General features: G+C 50.6%; 3 protein-coding genes across 3 annotated transcripts in view; all 3 read left to right on the top strand.

Moving 5' to 3' along the window:
* Window positions 1–11,733: 11,733 nt before the first annotated feature.
* On the top strand, window positions 11,734–13,078 carry UCRPA7_5958 (putative beta-lactamase transpeptidase-like protein; the record flags this gene model as incomplete). Its single annotated transcript, XM_007918501.1, has 3 exons — window positions 11,734–12,143; window positions 12,195–12,882; window positions 12,932–13,078. 3 exons carry the CDS (start codon window positions 11,734–11,736, stop codon window positions 13,076–13,078), a joined length of 1,245 nt encoding a protein of 414 aa, XP_007916692.1.
* A 5,185-nt stretch (window positions 13,079–18,263) lies between these two features.
* UCRPA7_5957 (putative mit domain-containing protein) lies at window positions 18,264–18,907 on the top strand (the record flags this gene model as incomplete). Its single annotated transcript, XM_007918500.1, has 2 exons — window positions 18,264–18,665; window positions 18,716–18,907. The coding sequence occupies 2 exons, from the start codon at window positions 18,264–18,266 to the stop codon at window positions 18,905–18,907; spliced, it is 594 nt and encodes a 197-aa protein (XP_007916691.1).
* Window positions 18,908–21,162: 2,255 nt separating this feature from the next.
* The window catches only part of UCRPA7_5956 (putative gtp-binding protein), a gene marked incomplete at both ends in the record, with an annotated part of 2,062 nt that continues 896 nt past the window's right edge, over window positions 21,163–22,328 (top strand). Inside the window, 3 exons of the mRNA XM_007918499.1 lie at window positions 21,163–21,197; window positions 21,256–21,439; window positions 21,511–22,257. Coding sequence (XP_007916690.1) covers window positions 21,163–21,197; window positions 21,256–21,439; window positions 21,511–22,257 — 966 coding nt within the window. The remainder of the gene's footprint in view (window positions 21,198–21,255; window positions 21,440–21,510; window positions 22,258–22,328) is intronic.

The raw sequence follows: 22,328 nt of genomic DNA, 5'->3' as shown, positions 1-22,328 counted from the left end.
GGCATGTTCCAGCAGTTGTATCGACCACGGGTGTAATCTGGTTAATGAATCTCACTCACGAAATGATATTTAGTAGCTACAATATAATGTCCTGTCATGCTGCAGTAACTTGGTGAATTTCCGGCCGCGAAATACTGAGTCAGAGTCGACACTTTAACACTCAAGTGATATTCATGTACTGCAAAGCTAGGATTTTGCCGTCATCGCAGCCTCTTCTTTGGCGATCCGGCGCCAATTCTTTGGATATTGCCTTTCGATCCTCCATTCTTCTGCCTGTTTCTCAATTGATTTGACGAGGCCTTCCCTCCATCCGCCCATTACGTCCTGCCGCCATGCAGACTCGCCCCCGAAGTTCCATGAGAGGACGTCTTCGGCTCTGGCACCTGCCGGCGATTCGAGCAAGCCAGCTGCTAGGTCCACTATATCAGGCCGTTCATCTACAGCGTAAAAGACAGTGGCTGAGCACTTAGAGCAGAAGTAGCGCTGCACGTCGTTAGAGCTTGCGTAGAAGGCTAAAGTTCCAAGCCGAGAATCACGGCCATCTTGTCGTGATACTGCAGCTCTCAAATCACTTGTAGTTTGCGGGAATCCTGATTGACCTAGAGAATGTGTTGTTTCTGGGAACGAAATGTGTCGAAGCATAGTGAACGTCCAGTGCAAGACGTCGACTCCACAGGACAGGCGACATGAATCACACACGTCAAATGAAGCCAAATGCTTAAATGTCACCGGGTCTATGAACCATGGCAACTCGGATTTCGGTTTTGCAGAGAACTCAGCAATGATCGCATCTCGGCGCAGCACAAGATCAACTCCCTTGCAGCGGCATCGAATCGGAACCGAAGCAACCTCTGACTTTAGATCCGCACCCGGCAGTGACGCAGTAGGGGGCCATTCAGGAGCAATTTCCTCGCTCTGATCTTTCGTAGTTGTCCACCGTTTGATTGGTGTGCCGTTTTCGTTTTCTCGCAACCACATCGTCGCACCGCCATCTAGTGTGTCGCCCACGAAGATATGAGTGGTAATGGTCGCCAATCCAGGCACTGCATTGTTGGACAAGACTCCTGTGAAAACTCCCCAACCGGTTGGGCCCTTTCCTGGTCCATCGTACTCCTCGAAAAACATGGGACTAGAGCAGGTGCCGCAAAAGAGAATGTGCACGCGGGGTGTGAAGACGTAACGCTTGAGCGGCGCATGTTGAATCTCCTCACCAGGGCCAGGCCATGCCGCATCGCTAGAATATAACGCGCCAGTAGAATGACGGCACGAATCACAATGACAGCACCATATTCGGAGAGGCAGTTTTGAGCGCTCAACTGCCGTAGTAAAGGTATGTGCCTTGCACAGACATTGCGCTGTGATGTCGACAAGCTCCGAGTCGGCCGCCATGGTGGTTTTGACGGATCGCAGTATTGAGAATTTGGAGAGATGAAATTGTGAAAGCCGAGGACTGGGTACTTCACGAAACGATTATCTGCTGTCTTCCTTCGATTCCTTTTGAATCTTGTCCGCCAAGAGGAGTGGTGCCTGAGCTGGTCATCGGCAAGGCGCGTTAAAGCGACACAGACGTCACATTTGTGACGATCGGCGGGTCATCCCAAACTCCGGGGCTTCAATAGCGAATGCACGTCCTAAACTTGCGATCTTCAACAGCCATACAATCTCTAGCATTGTCACGATATCTTCAGTGTGCCGAAGGCGCCATTTGCTGTATTGATATGAGGTGCCATCCGACGTCGCGAGTTTTGTTACACTGCCATCCCCGGGGAAGACCTAACTATCCAGTGCCGACTGGTGATCACTAGCATATCGGCCACGACAAGAAACATCACATCTTCTGAGCGCATGCGAGACTTTTAGACGGCAGCAGCATAAATCGAAACCGCGGCATTCCACCTGCATCAAGGCGTATCGAAATGATCGACTGAGACCAGTCCAGCTCAATCCCGAGAAATCGCGCTACCACAGCGTTGCCGCCCATTAATTCTCTGTGTACCACCCATTTTCACATGAGAGTGTCTATTTGCGCTGTGCCAAATATCTATTTGCGCTGTGTTTTATAAGTGGGTCCCACCAAAGCATCAATATACTTACATATCTTCAACTCTAATTAAGTCTAGCTTTATATAATGAAAATTTTTTGAAAAAATTATCATTATAATCTCTATCTAAAAAGCTATCGATTAGTGTTAATATCACTAAATTCTGATGTAAAATAGTAGTAATACAGCAAAAGTAAAAAATCCTAGTACATTTCGAGCTTTATAAAAGTATTTAAAGTCATATCTTAGCCAATTTTCATCTAATTCTCATGATTTTAATATTAGTTAGTAGCTTATAAGATAATAAATTTAATAATATTTTTTTCAAAATTTTATCACTCTATTCTAGCCTTAAGTTATAGACTTTTCCGACATTAGTGAGAAAAGTAGTCATATGACTAGAAAAGGTGTAGCCAATCAAATCATTCAAAAAAAATTAAGGTGGAAACACTAGCAAGTTAGCGTTGCGCTAACCCTCCCGTCAGCCAATCATATTGCTTTAAAATAAACGCACAGCGCAAATAGACCTTTGGCACAGCGCAAATAGACACTCTCTTTCACATTTGCAATTTCACACCAGGACGAATCAGGTTGTTCTTGAAAAGAGATCCATGCACAACAAACCATATTTACACTTAACCTGAGAATGCGCCCTCTAGCTATCATTTTTAACATTGATAGCAAATGTTCCAAATATGAATGAAGGAAAACCAGAGGACCAAGAGCGCAGGGCTTGATTTTACTGTTATAGATCAAGACCTGCTATCGACGGCGTATACGCCTGGATCAAGTGAATGCCCGGATGCATTGCGTGGTCCGCTAATGCATGTGATCACGCGGAAAGGAAGGTAACACGCATTCCGTGCCGCTCTGTTGCATGGGGAGCCCGGATAAATCCATGCTTGTGACACGGGATGGCGGACGTGACTCCGCGAAACACTCGCATAATGTGGCTTGAGAGAAAGTATATTTCTCGCAATTCTAATTTTGGGCTCGAACCTGTATCCATTCGGACCAGGTGCCACTTTTTAGATTCATTATCGAGTCGATATGCCGAATACACGGTGATCACGGCATACGCTCGCGCATTCTCAAGCATTATCGTATATAGAGAAGAAGATACTAGGTGCAAGAGACTTTACGAACATGGTCAAAGAGGGGCCAACCGCGGCAGGTGACCCCCACGATAAGGAAACGGAACAGGCAATAGAAGAGCGAGGAATTTCTGAGGAAAGATCGAATTCACTCAGCAGCCTGAGCCATTTCTCGGCAGAATTAAGTGTATGTCTTTTCCTCCGTTGTTGCTGAGCGCCAATAGTTGTATTGATCATGCTCAGGTCGATTCCGACGCGGACTCCGCGCTAGGAGATGTAGCAGCACCGCAAGTTTCGCCCTTGTCGATGGTTGAATGAGTTCCTAATGGCGGATTAGCCTATCCACAGCCTCAGTCAGATCGAGCATATACGACTATATTGAAGAAAATGGACGAACCTATCACAGATATCACCAAGGCAGTAAGAACCCTTGGGAGTGCGAAACAGAACCATGACTAATTCAGTACAGGATATTGGATGCCAAATGATAGCGTATGAGTCGACCGAGAACAAATTTGTAGCAAATATGCTGATGTGAAATATAGGAAGAGCAAGATCGCCTAGGTAATCCGCTGAGATTGGAGATGTGTAGGCATATCACGTACTAATTCTGGGAGTAGATTTACAACATGCAGTTTTCATGATGCTGTTCGAGGGAAAACTTGGGAAGGCACCAATACATGATCCACAATGTGTTTTGGATATTGGCACTGGTTAGTGGTTACAGACATATAAATTTGTACCAATGTTGATAATTTCTCAGGTACTGGGATCTGGGCGATTGAGTGTGGTCAGCACCCCCCTTCTTGCCTTGCCTGAAACATCGTGTGATCGTGTTTATCAAGCTAACACATATCTTGCATCAAGCAACGAAATTTCCAGCAGCTGAAGTGCTTGGTACAGATCTCAGTCCTATTCAGCCAGACTATGTGCCGCCTAACTGTAGATTTGAGGTAGACGACGCAGAAGATGACTGGATCTTCTCTAAAACCTTTGATTACATCCATCTACGCCTAATGTTTCATGTTTTTAATGACCACCAAAAGGTCATCAGATCCGCCTTTGATTTCATGCGGCCAGGAGGATACATGGAATGGCAAGACTATTACTGTGCGTTGCAATGCATCGACGATACGATGAGAGGAACAAGCCTGGAGAAATTTGTCGAATACTATGTTGAGGCTGGGAGACGACTTGGACGAGATATGCTCGCCCCACGAAAGTACAGACGTTGGTTAGAGGAGGCAGGCTTCGTTGACGTTGTTGAAGAAAAGCTGGCTATCCCTGGAAACCCGTGGCCGAAAGGACAAGACGCCAAGACACTTGGATATTGGCAGATGACGAACTTTCTTGATGGGTTGCAGGCGGTTTGCATGACTATGTTCACCAAGGGGCTAGGAAGTAAGTAAATTTTGGGGGTTCATTTCTACCTCTTTTAGCCATGTTTGGAGTAAAAGAGACAAAGACGTCGGCCTAACGTGGACGGCCACTCCCGAGACATCTCTTTTCAAGCCTTTGCCTGCTCTTTCACTGTCCTTGAAAGGCAATTACTGACTCCAGATGTTGCAGTGAAGTCGGAAGAAGTAGAAGCATTTTTGATCGATCTGAGGAAAGATATTAGGAACCCGAAGATTCATTTCTACTTTCTCACGTGAGATAACTCTCCTCGGTATATGGAGAAAAGCTAACATGTTCTAGTTATGTAGTGTATGGGCGAAAGCCTCCAGCTCGCGCTGGCAGTTCTAGTTGACGGAGTAGATCTAAGAGTTTCAAGAACCAACCAACCGAGAGAGGCATCATTTTAATCTAAACCGAAGGCGATGCTAGTGTATATGTATGATGTCACTTTGCAATTCGAAGGTACTTGCAGACTCTCGCAACGTTTAGCGTTTAAATTACTGCCTGATTGACTCACCGATCGAGGCCCAGTAGTCACACCTTTGCCTGAGGCCTGCATCTATCTTCTCCATCTTGGTACTGCCTCCAGTCTCGAACAGCAGCCTCTCTTGATTCCGGTCAGTCCATGGCGCCCAGGAAGCTGATCCAGGATATCGATATTTGTTAGGATCAAAAGACCGTATGAAACTTGTCCAATATCCTTGTATGACAGGAACAGCCTTTGCATTTAGTCCTCCTGGGTAGTAGCTCTCTGGGGCTTTACCATTGGTATTATTTGGTCCAAATATTGCACTCAGCTCAATGGTGTGTGGAACTCCGACGCCTTCTGCGATTTGGTCCGGATCCTCAACGTTCCAACGGTATGCATATGATCCTTTCACGCCGTTCTGGGTGTACAAGGAAGATATATACAAGCCTGGACACATGTATCTTCCCTCTCCATACGCGTTGCTAACCTGTCGCCAGTAGCAACCTATGTTGGGACAGGTTCGATTTGGATTTGGGTACATACTATTGAGAGCATCCAATTGGTCAAGCGTGAGGAATGGGAACTGATTTTTCAAGAACACATCACCCTCAGCAAGACTCGAGGTGTTTCTAGGAGTGAAGACCGTGCCACCATTCGTATCGTCACCAAAGATGACGGGAACCTTGATAAACTTTCCCTTTCTGAAGGCCGTATAGGTAAGGTCAGTGATGAGATCTCCATCAATGACTGGACCCCACATATACAGCGGAGGTGCTGTGGCGCCCGGGTAAGGGTTGTTATAATTCATGGTCTGGAGCTCTTCGACGGTCTTGGAGCGAAGACAAGCTAGCGTGTCTTTCCCAGTGCAGCCAAGTCGAATTACGAGGTTGTCATACTGATATTTCGCCTCATCCACTGTCAGCACAGTCGCGAATGATACCGACTCTGCTGCTGCCGCGTGGAAGAGGTGTGTGTTCTTGCCGTTGTACGCTGTGAGTTGCAAGCTAACACTCGCAGCGCCGGCAGAGTCCCCTCCAATTACAACATGGTCAGGATCGCCGCCAAACTTGGCAATATGATTCTGAACCCAATCTAGAACTTTTCTCTGATCACGTAGGCCGTTGTTTGTCGTCGCATCCGTCCCCCGTGTCAAGAAACCATAGGGCCCGACGCGGTAGTTGAAAGTTACAACTAGCAGAGAGTTGTCACCAGCTTGAACGAGCTCAGTGCCGTTGAGATTTGGGTTGGAATCGGTGTTGAACCCGCCCCCTTGGATGAAAACAAAAACTGGGAGTTTCGACTTGGAAGTGGCCGCACTGGGTGCAAAAACATCGAGAAACAGGCAATCTTCTGAAGTCGCATTTTTATTGGGGGCATCTCCCGTCCCTAGGCAGTACTTCCCATGCTATGTCCAGTGTAAGGTTGATGTCTCTTAGCGCGCGGTCTTCATCTTCCTTACCTCGGTGGCATATTGTGTTTCTGAATTATACAACGGATCTTGAGGAGCTTTGAATCTCAATTGACCGGTCGGAGGTGCTGCATAACGAATGCCTAGCCATTGGCTGACGCCATTTGATAATGCTGTGCCAACGTATTTACTGTAGGTCAGATCAACTGTTGGAGATACAGCTCCAGCGCCACGGAGGTATAGGCTCGCCACCAAGGCGATGAATGACTTTACAGGCCTCATATTCGCTCACAGTTTTGGCCTTGAATGGTCGCTGTCCAGTTGTCCTATGGTCCATCACCAAACTCATGGCCGGCACCATACTGCTTTAAGTATGTGATCACATAACAGGACTGAATCTCCGTCGGATCGGAATTGGATGGAGGCTCATGACAGCATGTGCCATCGCGTTTCGGCCCTTTTCCGGAATCTAGGCTGGTTCATCTCTGCTTGCGGTTTAGCTACAAGGCGACCTAGGAGACAGGAGCCATATGGTTGCATGCGATGCGATCCTATAGCGCGGGGATCGCAATGCTCCAGCGCGGGGTCGATATAAGCTAATGCCCGTTGCTCGGCATTCGCAGATCTTAGAGCCTCTGGGGTTGGTGACTAGCAGGGTGCAGGCAACTAACAGCGCGACATCTACACCCCGAATTCTCCGATTCTGGTCCTTTTGGTGTAACCGACACCACCGAGATTAGAGACTCTTCAGACCTTCCCCTCATCGGATGAACAAGTTGGTCGGTGGACAGCCGGGGTGCACTTCCATACGACTATACAGTTCCTGGTTAGGTCACTCCTTGGTAGACTTAAATCATGCTTCAACTATTACTCAAGCTTCGTCATCCTGGCAGCAAGGTAGCAAGTGATGTATAAGATCGAAACAGCCAAAAAAGCACTTACAACATAGCACCCAGAGTTCCTCTATTCCTGCTTGATAAGTCCCCATTCGTGAGAGGATCGACTGTACTGCTATTTAGCCTACCAATGAGTGTGAAAGGAATATGTATGACGCATTTGACAGAATAATTAAATCTTTCAGTATTATTTCCACAGCCATGTGTATAATGTTCCCTTTATAAAAGAACCCGAACATGACATAGTCTTCCAGGATTGTAGGTGCGAATGGGGCGTTCACAGCGATGTGTGTGACTGGTCAGTGGTCAAGGTCACATCATTGCATGTTAGTAATTTTAGGCAGAGGGCTGGCCACGGAGCTAAACAACAACATCTGCATCTAACCCAAATTGCTCATGATGCAGTGCGGCTATTTTGCAATCAGAAATGGTTCTTTACGAAACTCTCCGTTCAGACCGTAGAGAGATTCGAGTTGTGCATCTCATGTCGAGAGCCGATGATCCACAGAGCAACTACCACCTTCAGCTAGCAACAGTTTCACTCGATGATGGACCATCATATCATGGTCTGTCTTATGTATGGGGAGACCCCACACCAAAGTTTCCTATCAGAGTCAACTGCGAACAGCTCACAATACCCGAGAATCTTCACTTTGCCTTGAAACAACTGTCGAAGGTAGTGACTAAGGATGCATGGCTCTGGATTGATGCTATATGCATCGACCAGAGCAACATTGAAGAGAGAAGCTGGCAGGCGTCCCAGATGGGAGCCATCTTTCGAAGAGCTGAATCGGTTTACATATCTTTGGGCGATAGCGATGTCGAAAGTGATCTCTTCTTGGGCTTAGTGGATACCTTTGGCCAGAATGCGCTAGAGGCCGGTGTGCATGAGCTATGGAACAGTTTTTCTAGTGGAAACATTGGAACGTCCGGTTCTCTAGATGACGTTGAGGCACATCCGGGACTCAAGTTCCTCCCCAAAGTACTAGAAAATCAAGAGCTCCGGGATCCTCGAATCTATGGTTCCATAAAGGGGCTGCTGGACCGTCCCAATTGGTTTCGCGCTTGGATTGTGCAAGAAATTGCCCTGGCCAAACATGGCCATATTCTTTGCGGTGAGCAGAATGTCAGTCTGGACACCTTCCACGCCGCTCTTACGGCTGTATATTTTGCCAAGATCAGCAGTTTCGCTCGGCGCCAGCCACAATGGATGAACTTTGGTTCCCTTCTAGGAAACAATGCCTTCCATATTCAGGGTCTTCTCTCGCGTTTGCAACACCTCCGAGGACAACCTTTCAGCCTTCTGGAAATTCTGTTATCGGAAATGAGGGGCGCAACCAGAGGAAGGCCTTTTTATGCAGCTTCCGACCCACGAGATATTATCTTTGCCTTTCTAGGTGTTGCGGCTGATACGGCCGTTCTAGGAGTACGGCCGGATTATAGCAAGTCTGTCAAGTTGGTGTATACCGAAGCTACGAAGGCGATGATATTGAAGTATCCACAGTACAGGCTGGAATGCTGCACATTCCCAAAGGACACACCTGGTCTTCCGTCCTGGGTACCTGATTGGCAGCGTATAGGACGCCTCGGACTTTTCCCTCTGCCATTGAGCTATCATGGCGTCTTCCACGCCTCGAAAGATAGAGAACAACCATTAGTCGCGGAGTCAAGTGGGTTTGTACTACGACGAAAAGGAGCTCTGGTTGATTCCATTGCCGCGGTCTTCGACTTTAGCAAGGTAGAGGACTTCGAGCAGGTTGACTCGGCGGGCAGTATGGTACCATGGTCGAAAGCCAGAAGAACCCGGTATATGAAGTCAATATTGGACTTCGCGGAACCGCATTTCAAAGATGACACATCAGAACGAACTCTATGGCAAGTCATGGTGGGCGGGTTTATGCGTACCGAGAAGTGCAACGTGGAGGTCGACTCCTTAGCCTGTCGAGCATTTCGGCAAGAGCCCGTGGCAGCCGGCTCTATCAATGCAACACAAATGGATTACATTCAGCGAAACTCATATCCTTTTCCGCGTAAATTCAGACAAGGCGATGATCTTCAACTTCTCGTGGACGACTTTTGCGAGGGAATAGTGTCGAACGCTGTCACGCTGGCCCTAGGACGTACGCTTTTTGTGACTGTTCATGGTATGCTTGGATTAGGCCCACATGGCATGAGGAAGGGAGATGCGGTCACCATCTTGTTCGGCACTCAGGTTCCCCTTATTCTGCGATCTACTGGAGATGCATATAGTTATGTGGGCGATGCATACGTAGATGGGCTCATGGAAGGGGAGGGCTTGGAGGCAGGGCTTGATGAAGTGAACTTTAACATAATTTGAACTGTTGGCTAGCGATTGTCGCTGGTCACTCACACTCAGATCCAACCAGCAATTGTAGATGTAGCGATTTTCAACTTAACATTTTCATGCAGATAAGTTACTTTAAATCTTCACCTGCCATGACCACCCGAAAGTGCTTTACTTACTCAAGCCGCTTACCTCTTCCAAACCTTCAACAATACCTGTACCTGACATAAAAAATCTTTGTGTGTATTATCAGAGACAAGGATCCGTAAACATCACAACATAAATGGCATGGTATTCTGCATTAAAGTTTTATTCAGTCATAAAAGACTAAACATCTAGTTTCTATACTCTCACGTGAGTAGTTTTCGTCCTCCTCGGGGTCTCTAAAGGCGGCGTGCGGCACGCGCCGAGGCACAGACGTGTCAGTGTCGAAACACTTGATGAGCAGAATCTCGTTGGGTTGTTGTGCGTATTTGAAGTACCAGCGATGTGCTGGGTTGGGCTTGACCGTCCAAGTTTCGCTGCGGTGATCTGGGTATATGATGGCAGCTGCTACTAAGTCCTCGTCGCTGACCGAGTTTCCGTCCGTTACAGCGAGAGGATCCTTGTAGACCGTCTTGATCGGCCGCCAAATCTGACACAAGGATTAGAATAACCACAATGCAGAATAGAGCATGCGATGCTTACATTGATGATCTGGAAGCGCTTTTTCATGAGGCTGTCCGCTTCCTCCGGAAGGTGCTTCTTCAACACCATGAAGGCGCCATTGTATGATTGATCAATATGGGCACGACGGAGCGGCCCCTTCTGAAGCCTATTGTTCTCCTTGATGCTGTGCCAATTTGTTGGACCACGGCGCACTTTATGATCAAAGACATGGACACGCGAAGCACCTGTGCTATGCATCGCTCAGTTGTCAACGATCACTTGTCAACCCGAGCCATGCTGCCAGTGGCTCTACTGTTGGTCCACTGAAGGCTCAAGTCTCATGGATAAGATGGAGGACCTACACATTCTTAAGGAGCTGTTCACATTCGGTGAAATACTCTTTTGGGACACTCTCTTCGTCCCGAAACTCTTTCTCTACGCTTTCGTGGTGATGCAATTGGAATCCATGGCTATCGAGCGAGTACTCATTCTCATGGCCAGTAATGTCGGTTACTTTGATGTCGACAGGAACTGTGACGCGCTCGTTCTTGACTGTAGTACTTGACAAGAGCAAGCATGTCAGTACAATGTTATACTTGAGCTGCATCTTTCAGAAATCATGGTTGACATGGAAGTGTTAACCCCTCACCTGCCGACAATCACCGGCGTCGGAGGCGTCCCGTCGCCAGGATCGTTGTAGTAATTCATCACCGTGGAGATCACCCGCCTCGTCCCCAGGCTAGCCGGTTGCTCCTTCGTTAGGGTCACTGTTGCCATGATTGTGAACGGCTTTCTGCAGTCGCATACGTGATGGCTGAAGCAGACGCTTCAGAGACCATTGCGATGCCGAATTAAACTTGGAGGCTTACATCATCCAAGCCGGCTAATTCGCTTGAGCCACGTTCTCCAATTACAGGCTGGACGCACGCTACCTTTGTTAGTTTTTACTGAAGTGCCGTGCTGTCCCGCACTATACCCCCTCTCCGCTACAGATGATCATCCGGGACAAGCCAGATTCTCTCGCCTCAGGCGCCACATAGACAGATTAGGACATAGTACAATAGATGCAACTTACTAGACCCTCTCTTGAAGCCTGCTCGATGTCTATGGGACGTAGTCCGCATTTAGCTGCCAGGCGCAGCCTTATTTACCTCAATGGGACTTCGCGAGCCGTTCTAGTCTCTTTTCAAGGGCCCGGTCGGTAAGCTGCAGAAGGATTTCACGGCCGTCACAGTAGCTTTGAGGCACAGAATCCTGGCAGCCAATCATTTGATAGCATCAAATCCGCAAGTCCGCACTACACTCGTCATTCTCCGTTGTGTCAAGACTGTTGATTAACAATACAGCTTCATGGTGTGCTTGTTAATGAGTCTATATAAGTTTATGAGAAAAGCCGTTTACCTCGAAAGTGCTTTTCTGGAAGCATGACCTTGACTTTTCTTCGAAACTCTAATCCTCCCTAGTTCGCCAACAATGGAAAAGATACAGCAGGTGCTAGATAGCTACAGCGCCAAAGGCGAGGATACAAAAGACAAGATACTTGGTGCTAGTTTCATCGTGTTAGATAAAGATGGTGAGACTTTCTTCTCCGTATGGAAGTTAGCTAACGATTTGCCAGGTCTGCTGTTTCAAGGATCTACTGGTCGGCGTGACCTTGCACAGGACTCGGCATCATTTGATGCAGACACGTTTGTCGAACTGGCGTCCATGACCAAGTTGCTCACCGCGATCAGCGTGCTCCAGGTGGTTGAGCAAGGGCTGATCGGACTCGAAGATGACGTTCGCCCCCACATCAGACAACTGGCTGAAGCACAAATCCTGAGAGGATTCGATGAAAATGACAAACCAATTCTAGAAGACAACACGAAGCCCATAACTTTGATGTAAGCGAGCTTTCGGACCACCATGTTCATCAAGCTGACTTCAATATCTAGTGACATGCTTGTGCACCGATCGGGACTCCCATATGATATTGCGGAGGCAGATATCTTGAAATGGCGTAAGTATGTCGGGAAAGAAACTATCAACACAACTTGGTCTCTGGAAGGCTTCACGACGCCTCTGAAATTTGCTCCTGGGGAGGGTTGGGCGTATGGCACAGGCACAGACTGGGCTGGGCAGGTGGTTGAGAAACTTACGGGAAAGACACTCAACGCATTTATGAAGGAGAACCTCTTCGAGCCGCTGGGCATGGACAGCAGTACCTTCTGGCCGAAGGAGCTTCCACATGTTGCGGACCGCACTGGTGGCTTCATGATTCGGACGCCAGAGGGCGCATTGGTCTCGGGGCCGTCGCCTTTCCCCAAGGAGCACGACCTCGAAAGTGGTGGTGCTGGAGGATATTCCACGGCGAACAACTATGCAAAGGCGATCCTGGCGATACTGCAGGGCGGTCTCTTGAGCAAGCAGAGCTTAGACATCTTGGCCAAGCCGCAACTTAACGAGCTTCAGCAAAAAGCGATCACAGAGGCCGCCAGTACATTCTGGAACGGATACTGCCCAGAGTTTCCCACGGATACCAAGCTCAGCTACGCTGTGGGTGGAATGGTCAACTTGACCGACGTTCCGGGCAAGCGGCGGGCAGGAAGCATCATGTGGAGCGGTTACTTCAACTCGCACTGGGTAAGCAAATGACGCCTGTGAAGGCTGTTACATGAGCGCTAACTCTCAGCAGTGGATTGATCCTCAAACTGGTATTGGAGCTGTTCTTATCACCAGCATCTTTCCCCCAGCGGATGCGGTCATCATCAAATTGTATGATGAACTAGAACGAGCTGTATACGAAGGTCTGCCTGCTTTGAAAGAGCAACGGACGTAGGGGCGAGCTTCCAGCGTTTGTTACGTCTGCACAGCGAAATTGCAAATAGACCATCGCATCATTTTATATGTTCGGAATTACACGAGACCAATCGATTTGTGTGAAAACTGAGATCATCGAATGGGTGACGCGGGGCCAATGCTGAGCATGTATTGTTGAGCATAGTAACCACCGTAACAAATTAGGAGAGAAAAAACATGCTTGATTTATTTGCAAGAGACTTGTGAGTGAAAAGTTCACATTTGCGAATATGCAAATCCACATTCGCATGCGCAGACTCCGGTGGCGTGGACAGGACTTCATCATGGCCTTGACAGACGGAGGCGAAGCTCGAGCTAACGAAAGCAGATCTGACGCAAAGCACAGACGTGTGAATGCGGATCGAAGGAAGGCACTGCGACAAGAACGCATGGAAAACACTCGTTCCGAGAGGAAAGGACGAAAATGCAGCATTGAGAATAGGATGGTAGAGAGGTGATAAGGCAAAGACCCCACTGCGGTGCTATGACCATTGTGCGACGTTTCTTGTGATCGCCGTCAGAGGCCAGGGATGTGAGGCTGGATAAGTTGAAACACTCCTGCCAAAAAAGCTGCAACCCAGTCGTCGATGATGGCGGGCTCGTCTCGATGAACCCCACGCCGGACCGGCTCCTGCAAAGCATTCCGCATAGCTTGGCTGCTAGACTAGTAGCCTTATCGTATTCGCAGAAAGCTGGGTGTGCCGTTGCGCTGCAGAATGAGGCGACCGTGTCAAAGACGTGGAACGAGGACATCTTTCAAGCGAGGTAGCACTAGATCTGATCGCGAAAACAGACAGAGATGATCTTGCCTGTGCATCATATAGGCCAACCGAGGTCGTCGATCAGCGGGTAGCCGCGATTCTCGAAGGCGAGGCTAATGACCTACAAGCTCATGATGCAGCTCGTGGTTAAATGCTGTCGCCCCCAATGACCTCAGTGATACCGACAATGGGCAGACGGGAAGAGGGGCATACGGATCAACAGTCATAGGATTGGGGAGGTGAGGCCAGGCAGATTGTACGTACCGCTGGTGGTGGGCGATGTTGAAACCGCCCGCGTTTGGGGGCGTTCAGTCAAGCAACGGAAGAGAAAGCATGCGAAGAGCCAAGGAGGCTGAAGATGGATCAGATTCAGCCACGCAAAGGCCGACAGTAACTAAATCTGCCATGGACCTGAAAGCAATGATTAGGCGGATGCAGAGACTATTCCCCGAAGGTATGAAGACGGGACGAGGTGTTGATACGCAGATGCAACACGAATAACGACATCTGCAGTAACAAGGTCCAAGAGCAAGCGGGAAGCAACGATTACCCAGCACCGTGGGGTCTTGTGCCAGGCACAGAGTGGGTATCATCCAGCAAGTTTCCACGAGTATTCGGTGCAGTCAACCACGTGCTGGGGGGGGGGGNNGGGGGGGGGGGGGGGCGGCAGAGGCTATCGGTATCCTTGCTTGTTCGGGTGGCCTTGGCTGCGACTTGTGTGCAAATGGGAAGTGAATCGCAAGCAGCCACGCAACCTCTAAGACGTGGTCCCTCTAGTCGTGTAAGGATACCTATACGCAGATTGCTTCTCGAATGAGTCGGCTGGTAGGTAGGTTTTGCACGCTTCAATTCAACGAAGAGAGTCTTCTCTGGTAGCTGGAGAAAAAGACGCCCCTTTTTCCCAGATGGATTAAGTAATGTAATTTGATAGAAGAAGCAGGTGCGATGCTAGGAAGCTACGACTGGGCAGTTGGGGAAGGCGCGTTGGTGTGGGGTAGCATTCTATGAGCGCGACCCCTCCTGCCTCCAAGCATCACACCTCAACCAGACCCAGACTCTCAGCGCCGTCAGCAGGCAAGCCAATGCAAAGTGGGGGAGCTACCCCTATTTTCTCTGGTCTCTTCCGGAATAGCCCCTTGCAGAGAAGTACAGCTTAGGAGAAGAGTTTGTTGGCGGCGCCCCTGCAGAAGCGCGGACGGCAGCAATCGACAGATGACTTGCTTCTCTTCAGCCTTTCTTGAGTAACTCTTTGGTGCTTGCGACAGAAAACGGCGATACAATACAATACAGTAACGCATACACGAATAGGGCCTCTTGCGAGTGCTGTATACGTGTAAAAGACAGGCATTTCATCGCGCCAGACCAGAGAATCACTGCTCCTCCTGGCCTGGCCCCAATTTCTTCGTATCATATCTGCATATCTAGTCCGTCTACCTGGGGTCCTGTACCTTGCTACACTAGACTTCCTAGGTAAGGTAGGCTGGAGAGATCCGCCCTGTCAAGTCACTAACAACTCTACAACTCTTCACTTTCGAGGGATTGGGCATCTCTACTGTGATTTATGGCATAAACTTGCCCTCTCGATACGGCGAGCTTTGCCCGGTCTTGAACATCCATGACGCACGGGGGTCCCTTTTCGTCTCCAAGCAAAGTCAGCGGTGGTGAGAATGGGCCACTTGAAATGTGCCCCTGCATCTGGTCGGTACCTACTCTGGATACGTGCAGTAGATACGTAGATAAGTGCAGCGTCTCTCAGTTTAGTGTATGTAGGTGTAGGTGGTAGGGGCTCGCGACAGACCCCATGCTGCTTGATTGCTGCGTGTCTCCGTCTTGTCCTGTACTGTTGCATGTCTGCATTACCCGACCCAACCCAACCCAACCAGTGTCAACCACACCGATAGATACAGACACCGACGCCGACACACCCGACACCATTCTGCGCTGCCGACTGCAGCTCGCTTTAACCCGCCGAGTCTTAGGCAGCTGATCGTCACTCACTATCTCCGTCCCAAAACGGAATACCCCTGGGCACCTACTGCACAGTAGGCACTTGACCCGGCCCATCTGTCACACCAGACGTCGAATTGAGCCTGGCGGGCAGAAAACGGGACAGCATTTTCGCGTGAGAACCGACGGACTACTCGAGGACTATGCAGTAGGGGGGAAAAGAGTGGCGGCCATTGACATTAGCTTGGGAGCTGTGTGAGAGCAAGAGCGCCTGCCCTGTCGCATTCCGGCTGATTGAGCCCAGCAAGCGGTCGGTCTTCGTTGTCGACATTCCCGCTTCGAGCATAGCCAGCAAGCACGCAGCCCAGGCTCTACTGCTGCCACCACCACCACCTCCACCTCCTCCACCGTTGTCGTCCCCGTCCGTCCAAGCACCAGCCGCGTCCCTCCCGTCCCTTTTCGGCTGTCGAACCCTGGCTGAGGAAGCACAGGAGAGACCCGGGAGGGAGACACAGAGATGACCTCGCCTCACACTGCGTCGTCCTCTGCGCCGTCCAACTCCGTTTCTAACACTGCGCACTCGAGGACACCGTCGTCGAATCCCACCGCCGGTATCGACTATAGCAACTTCGATAACCCTTCCGCTGTTTCGAGGCCGCACTACTATCATAACGGCTCTACTATTTCCAATAGCGCTCCCCAGCATATATCCTCCACAATCATCCATCCGTCACAGGCCTTCTTCTCGCCGGCATCCCTCCCTCGAACCTCGTCGCTGCTGCCTCCACCACGAATCACCCCGAACAATCAGGGACCAACACTCCAGGATCCTTTCCATGCCCCGGCCAAGACACCGTTCGCCGATCCGGTGAACGAAAACGACCTTTCCCCAAAGGCTGGGCGGAGGCGGCCCTCGAACGCCCACTCGCGCTCGAGCAGTCTAGGAGGTCTGAGCGACGGCTTCCGCAACCTTAACCGCTGGTCTGCCTCGACAACCTCCAGCCGCGCCTCCAACACAAACCACCAGAAGACAACCCAATTCTCCCGCCGCATGAGTGTAGATTCGACGACGCTGCTGCCCCAGGCGAACTCTTCGCCGAACACCTTCGGCGGCACCCCCAGGAAGCTGCAGAAGAGTCGGCCCTCCACCGCCAGCGGGTCGCCTCGCGCTGCTGCTCCTGGGTCCCGAGTCCGTCAAGAGTCGCCTGCCCGCGTTCCGCCGCTCAAGTCTCTTCCACCGATTGTAACGCTACCGTCACTTGAACAGGAAGTTCGTGGAGGATCAGCAACCACTACCTCAACGGAAGCCCAACGCATGCCCTATTTCCGGCGACCCAGTGTTGATACGTTCTGGGATGATTCCGGCTTCACACCTCAGGAGAGCTCGGTCTTATCATCGGCGGTAGATACCCCAGACTCTTCGGTCCCAACGTCGTACTTTGGTCGCGAAACAGGCATGCCTTATACAGACATACAAGATGCCCCGTACAGGGAAAGGGGCCACTCAAGAAACCGGTCCCAGACGGCCAAGGGGAGTACGGATACGACTACATCGTCAAAGGGCCGATCAAAGCAGCCATCACAGAAGGCTATGCTCTCCAAAGCATTGCAAAAGGCAAACACGGCTGTCCAGCTAGACAATGCGCAAAACTTTGAAGGTGCCAGACTGGCTTATGCAGAGGCGTGTGATCTATTACACCAAGTTCTCTTGCGCACAGCAGGTGACGAGGATCGCAAGAAACTAGAAGCCATTGTGAGCCAATCTCGAGTATGGAATTCTGGGACATTCACTGACTTAAGGACTACCAGCGCAAAACATACACGAGCCGAATTGATGAGCTGGATCAAATAGTACCTGCTCCAGATCAGGATGACAAGGCTCTCCCAAGACGACCAGCTAGCAACAGCACGGGTTCGACCTTCCAGGCTAACAATGATGCTCAAGATACTGGTGTCATCGAGACAGCAACAGCAACGAGGATATACCCAGATGCGGATCGCACACAGCAACCGATGACTAGTTATTCTTTGCCGACATCTGCTGCACGGAGACAACTGAACTCGAAACCCAGTCCCAACCTTGTCTCTGAGACACCACGATATGTCGCTCCAACAACCTTCGCCGAGCAGTACACTTTACAATCCTCCTTTTCAAGATCGTCCTCGAGAGTGGACCGCATAATAGAACCAGAGCTAGCTCCCCCACGACCTCTTGATGACTACATGCCGCCTCCACTGTCTCCCAGAAAGCCGCCATCAAGGCAGGGACGAGAAAGAACAACGGCAGATGAAGCCCCGCGATCCGATTTCTCTACGCAAGGCAGCAGATTTTTACAAGAGAACATGGCAGCGAGGGGTCACCAGAGGGGAAACAGTCACGAATCAATCTCATGGCTGGACCCGATCGATGAGTCAGGGGGATCCGCTGCTTCATCTGTGCACTCCCGAACTTCATCGATGGGATACCGGAGAAAACATATTCGAGGTGCTAGCGGTGACACGGAAGCTGAATTCGATGCCGCGCTTGACGATGCCATCGAGGCTGCCTATGACGATGGATATGACCCTATGGACGCCCCTGATGGACGCAGAATATATGATGATGATGACGATGTTGTTGCCAAAGCAATGAGGAAAGTCGAACTAGCTAAGGAGCGAGTACGGCAGTCTGAACGAGAGGCTGAGAAGCTTGAAAACGAGCGCGAAAGGCGTCGCATGGAAGCGATGAAAGACGACGAACCGACACTACCAGAAGACTTCTATGATGGTAACGATTCAGATGACGAGGAGCGTATGCTTGAGGAGATGACAAAAGGTTATGCGATCGAACAATTTGCTTTCGGGAAACCAATCAAACCCGTGCCACGAGAATCGAACTCGAGCGGAGTTACATCGCGGACATGGCATAGCTCAATGGCTTCAAATCCGCCGACAGCAACTACGGTACTCTCAACTGTCACCGAAAATACCGTGGTCCCTTCGATCTCCAAAGCACAAACCCCAGCAGCCCCGCCACCAACTTCGTCTCTACCACAGCTGCCGCCACAGCGTCCTGGCTCTTCAGCTGGTGGTCAGAAAGCTGCAGACTCACGGAGAGATAGCGTTCGCGATCGTCGATTGTCCGGACAGAATCCTAAGCAACTGAAGATCGAGACGTCGAAACTTGGCCCAGCCCCGATAATAACGCAACAACCTGCCACTGCTGGGCCAACGATACCTTCGTCCACCGCATCGTATATGCAGCCAAAGACAGCAGGTTTCTTGGTACAACAGCGGCAAGCACTTTCTGCAGGACCAAATCGTAATGCTGGCCCTTTCAAAGCACCGTCACCTCAGCCGGGCATTAGTCCCAGAGATGCTCCTCCAACGCCGCCCATACCATTCGGCTTTGCCCAAGATGCTGACAATCGGTCCCGATCACCATCGGTGACGAGACCAGCCTTGCGGAAGAACTTCTCGTCGTCGTCACTCAAGAGCATGAAGTCCCGCAATCTCTCCGTATCAAACATTGACGAGACTGCAGAGCTATCTCCTGGAACTCCGCTCTCAAATCAGTTTGCCAATGCCTCGAGCAATCGCCTTCCAGCGATGCCTTCGTTGCCCACGCCAGTCGCAATGGCCTTCCGAGAGCGCATCAATGCCGGCTCGGCAGCTGGCGGCTTGTACCTGTTCGACTCTGACATCCATTCGCCCAGGTCGCCGGGGGAGCCAAACCCATTGCTCGGCAATGACGGACCCGTACCCCTTGAACCGTGCCCCAACGATGTCATGCTTCGTCCATTCTGGCTCATGCGTGCGCTGTATCAGACACTTGCCCATCCGCGCGGAGGATACATCAGCAATAAATTATTCGTTCCCCGAGACGTGTGGCGCGTAAAAGGTGTCAAGCTTCGTAACATAGACGACAAGATTTCGCAGTGTGACCTGCTCACCGCTGCTCTTCAAAAGCTGGCCAGAGTTGACAATATCGATGCCGATGCTGTCCTTGAGGAGATGCAGTCTTTGGAAGGGGTTCTGGAACAGGTCCAAGCGAATCTTGCGCGACGGCTAGGCAACGAAGTAGGGGTGCAAGGCTCTGGCTCGATGTTTAAGGAGGCGGATGGGGTGGTCGAGACCCCGAACAGCGCCGTCCCAAGAAGCGGCAGTGTGAGCGGAAAGGGTAGCGCTTTCAGTTGGCGACGACTGAGGGGCAAGAACTCATCGGCAGGGCTGGGGACAGCCTACGAAAGGGGCGGGAAGAAAGACGCTGCAGGCTCTGGAGAGTTGAAAGAAGATGTGACCTTGCCGAGTCTGCCGATGACTTCACATCCAACAAGCAAACCAGCGAAAAGAGACATGACGAGTGTTCAATTTAACGGTCCCAATGCGAATTACATGGCTGCGCTAGCTCGACTGTTTGATGCTGCGCAGACTATCGGTAAGTTATCAATTTTCGATCTCTCCTCGTAACTAAGCTGGACGAAAGCTGACAACCTCTAGATTTGATTGCTCGACAGGTCGAGGATCCCGGTCTTCGCCATGCAGACAAAACGCAGGTTGGCCTTGAATTGTGTACTCGTCACGCGGCTGAGTTCTTCGGCTTCTATGTCTGTCGCTTTGTCTTGTCAGACCTGACAATGCTGTTGGACAAGTTCATCAAGAGGGGAAGTGAATGGGTTCTTGTATGAGATGCTTGGGCGGAGGATCGTCTGATTCTTAATGATACATGATCGATGAGGCTCTTTGCGCTCTGGCCAAATGGCCCGAGACCTGGCAGCTTACAACGATGATACGGAGGCATGAGAAGGCGCTTACATGGCATTCACACCCACGAAGATATCCTGAGCGATTATACCAAAGGCGCGGGCTTGATTTCTTTTTTAGCTATATACACACCTAGATAAACGAGACGTGGATACAGTCAGTCGCTTCGAAACGTAGTCACGCTGCGTGGTATACATAATTGATTGTATAGCAAGATATGCAAATGAACTCGAGGCTTTGCAAACATGATTGATTGCAGCGTGGTGTTTACTTCCAGTGGGCTTCGTGGTGATTTCGCCTCCTCCCAAAAGCTCCTCTGGTTGCATATGTAGGCGGGCACCTGCAGGTCCCAGGTGATCGGCGATAAGATAGCACCCTTTTCACGCGACTCGAAATTTTGGCATCAGTGCGACAAACATATTGATCTACTTCGAAGGCACGCCCAGCTCACAGCAGCGAGACAAAAGCACCGCCTATGTTCCAACGAAGCCAATTGGATGCGTAGCCGTACGGCGAACACGGCATTCATGCGATCATGCCTGCGGCCGCAGCGAATATGTCGTCTGACGGCTGTCCGCAGGCCGCCGCCTCTTGACCTTCACGGCACCGTGCGATGGGCTTCGACAGCCTCCCGGCCGAGTACGAGCCGTACTTCGAAATGTTGGAGGCATGCAAACCCTCGATTCGGCTGGACAGAGGCGCGTAGGAGCTACAGCACGCTGAAGAAGGAGATGACAGACCTCGAGAAGCGGATAGCGGCCATCCCTATTGAGCGGTATCGCAACTTTTGCATCGTCGCACACATCGACCACGGCAAGAGCACCCTGAGCGACCGGCTGCTGGAGCTCACGGGGACGATCTCTGCAAGTGATGGTAATAAGCAGATTCTGGTAAGATGACCCCCTGACCTGCCTCACTGCCTCTCGGGGTCAGCAGCGAAGACTAACAAGGATTGCACCAGGACAAACTCGATGTCGAGCGTGAGCGAGGAATCACCGTCAAAGCCCAGACATGCACCATGATATACAGATACAAGGGACGAGACTACCTTCTTCATCTTGTCGACACTCCGGGCCACGTCGATTTCCGTGCCGAAGTCACTCGCTCCTACGCGTCCTGCGGAGGCGCACTGCTCCTCGTCGATGCGAGCCAGGGCATCCAGGCCCAGACTGTTGCCAACTTCTACCTAGCATTCGCGCAGGGCCTTACCCTTGTACCAGTAGTCAACAAGGTCGATCTTCCAACCGCAGACGTAGGTCGGGCGGTGTCGCAACTCCTGGAAACGTTTGAGCTCGGCGCAGAGGATGAAGGCGGCAAGGGCGGTGCACCAGTGTTAGTGAGCGCAAAGACAGGCAAAAACGTCGAGGCGATACTCCCGGCTGTTATTGAGAGGGTGCCTGCTCCTGTTGGCGACCACAAGAAGCCGTTACGAATGTTGCTCGTGGACAGCTGGTACGACACATTCAGGGGTGTCATTCTACTGGTGCGCGTCTTTGACGGCACGGTCCGGGCTGGGGATCAACTTGTATCGTACGCGACGGGGAAGAAATACACCGTCGGCGAGGTCGGGATACAATACCCGAACCAAGTGCCACAATCAGTGCTTCGCGCCGGACAAGTTGGGTACATATTCTTCAACCCCGGAATGAAGAAGATTCAAGATTCAAAGATTGGCGACACATTCACGACGGTTGGCAGCGAGGACATCGTAGAGCCATACCCGGGCTTTGAAGAACCCAAGCCAATGGTCTTCGTTGCTGCATTCCCGACTGATCAAGG

Source organism: Phaeoacremonium minimum (genome assembly GCF_000392275.1).
Source record: "Phaeoacremonium minimum UCRPA7 unplaced genomic scaffold PA7_03_scaffold_447, whole genome shotgun sequence".
NCBI classification, from domain to species: domain Eukaryota; kingdom Fungi; phylum Ascomycota; class Sordariomycetes; order Togniniales; family Togniniaceae; genus Phaeoacremonium; species Phaeoacremonium minimum.
The sequence above is the reverse complement of the archived record's forward strand: the minus strand, read 5'-3'. Positions and strand labels throughout refer to the sequence as shown.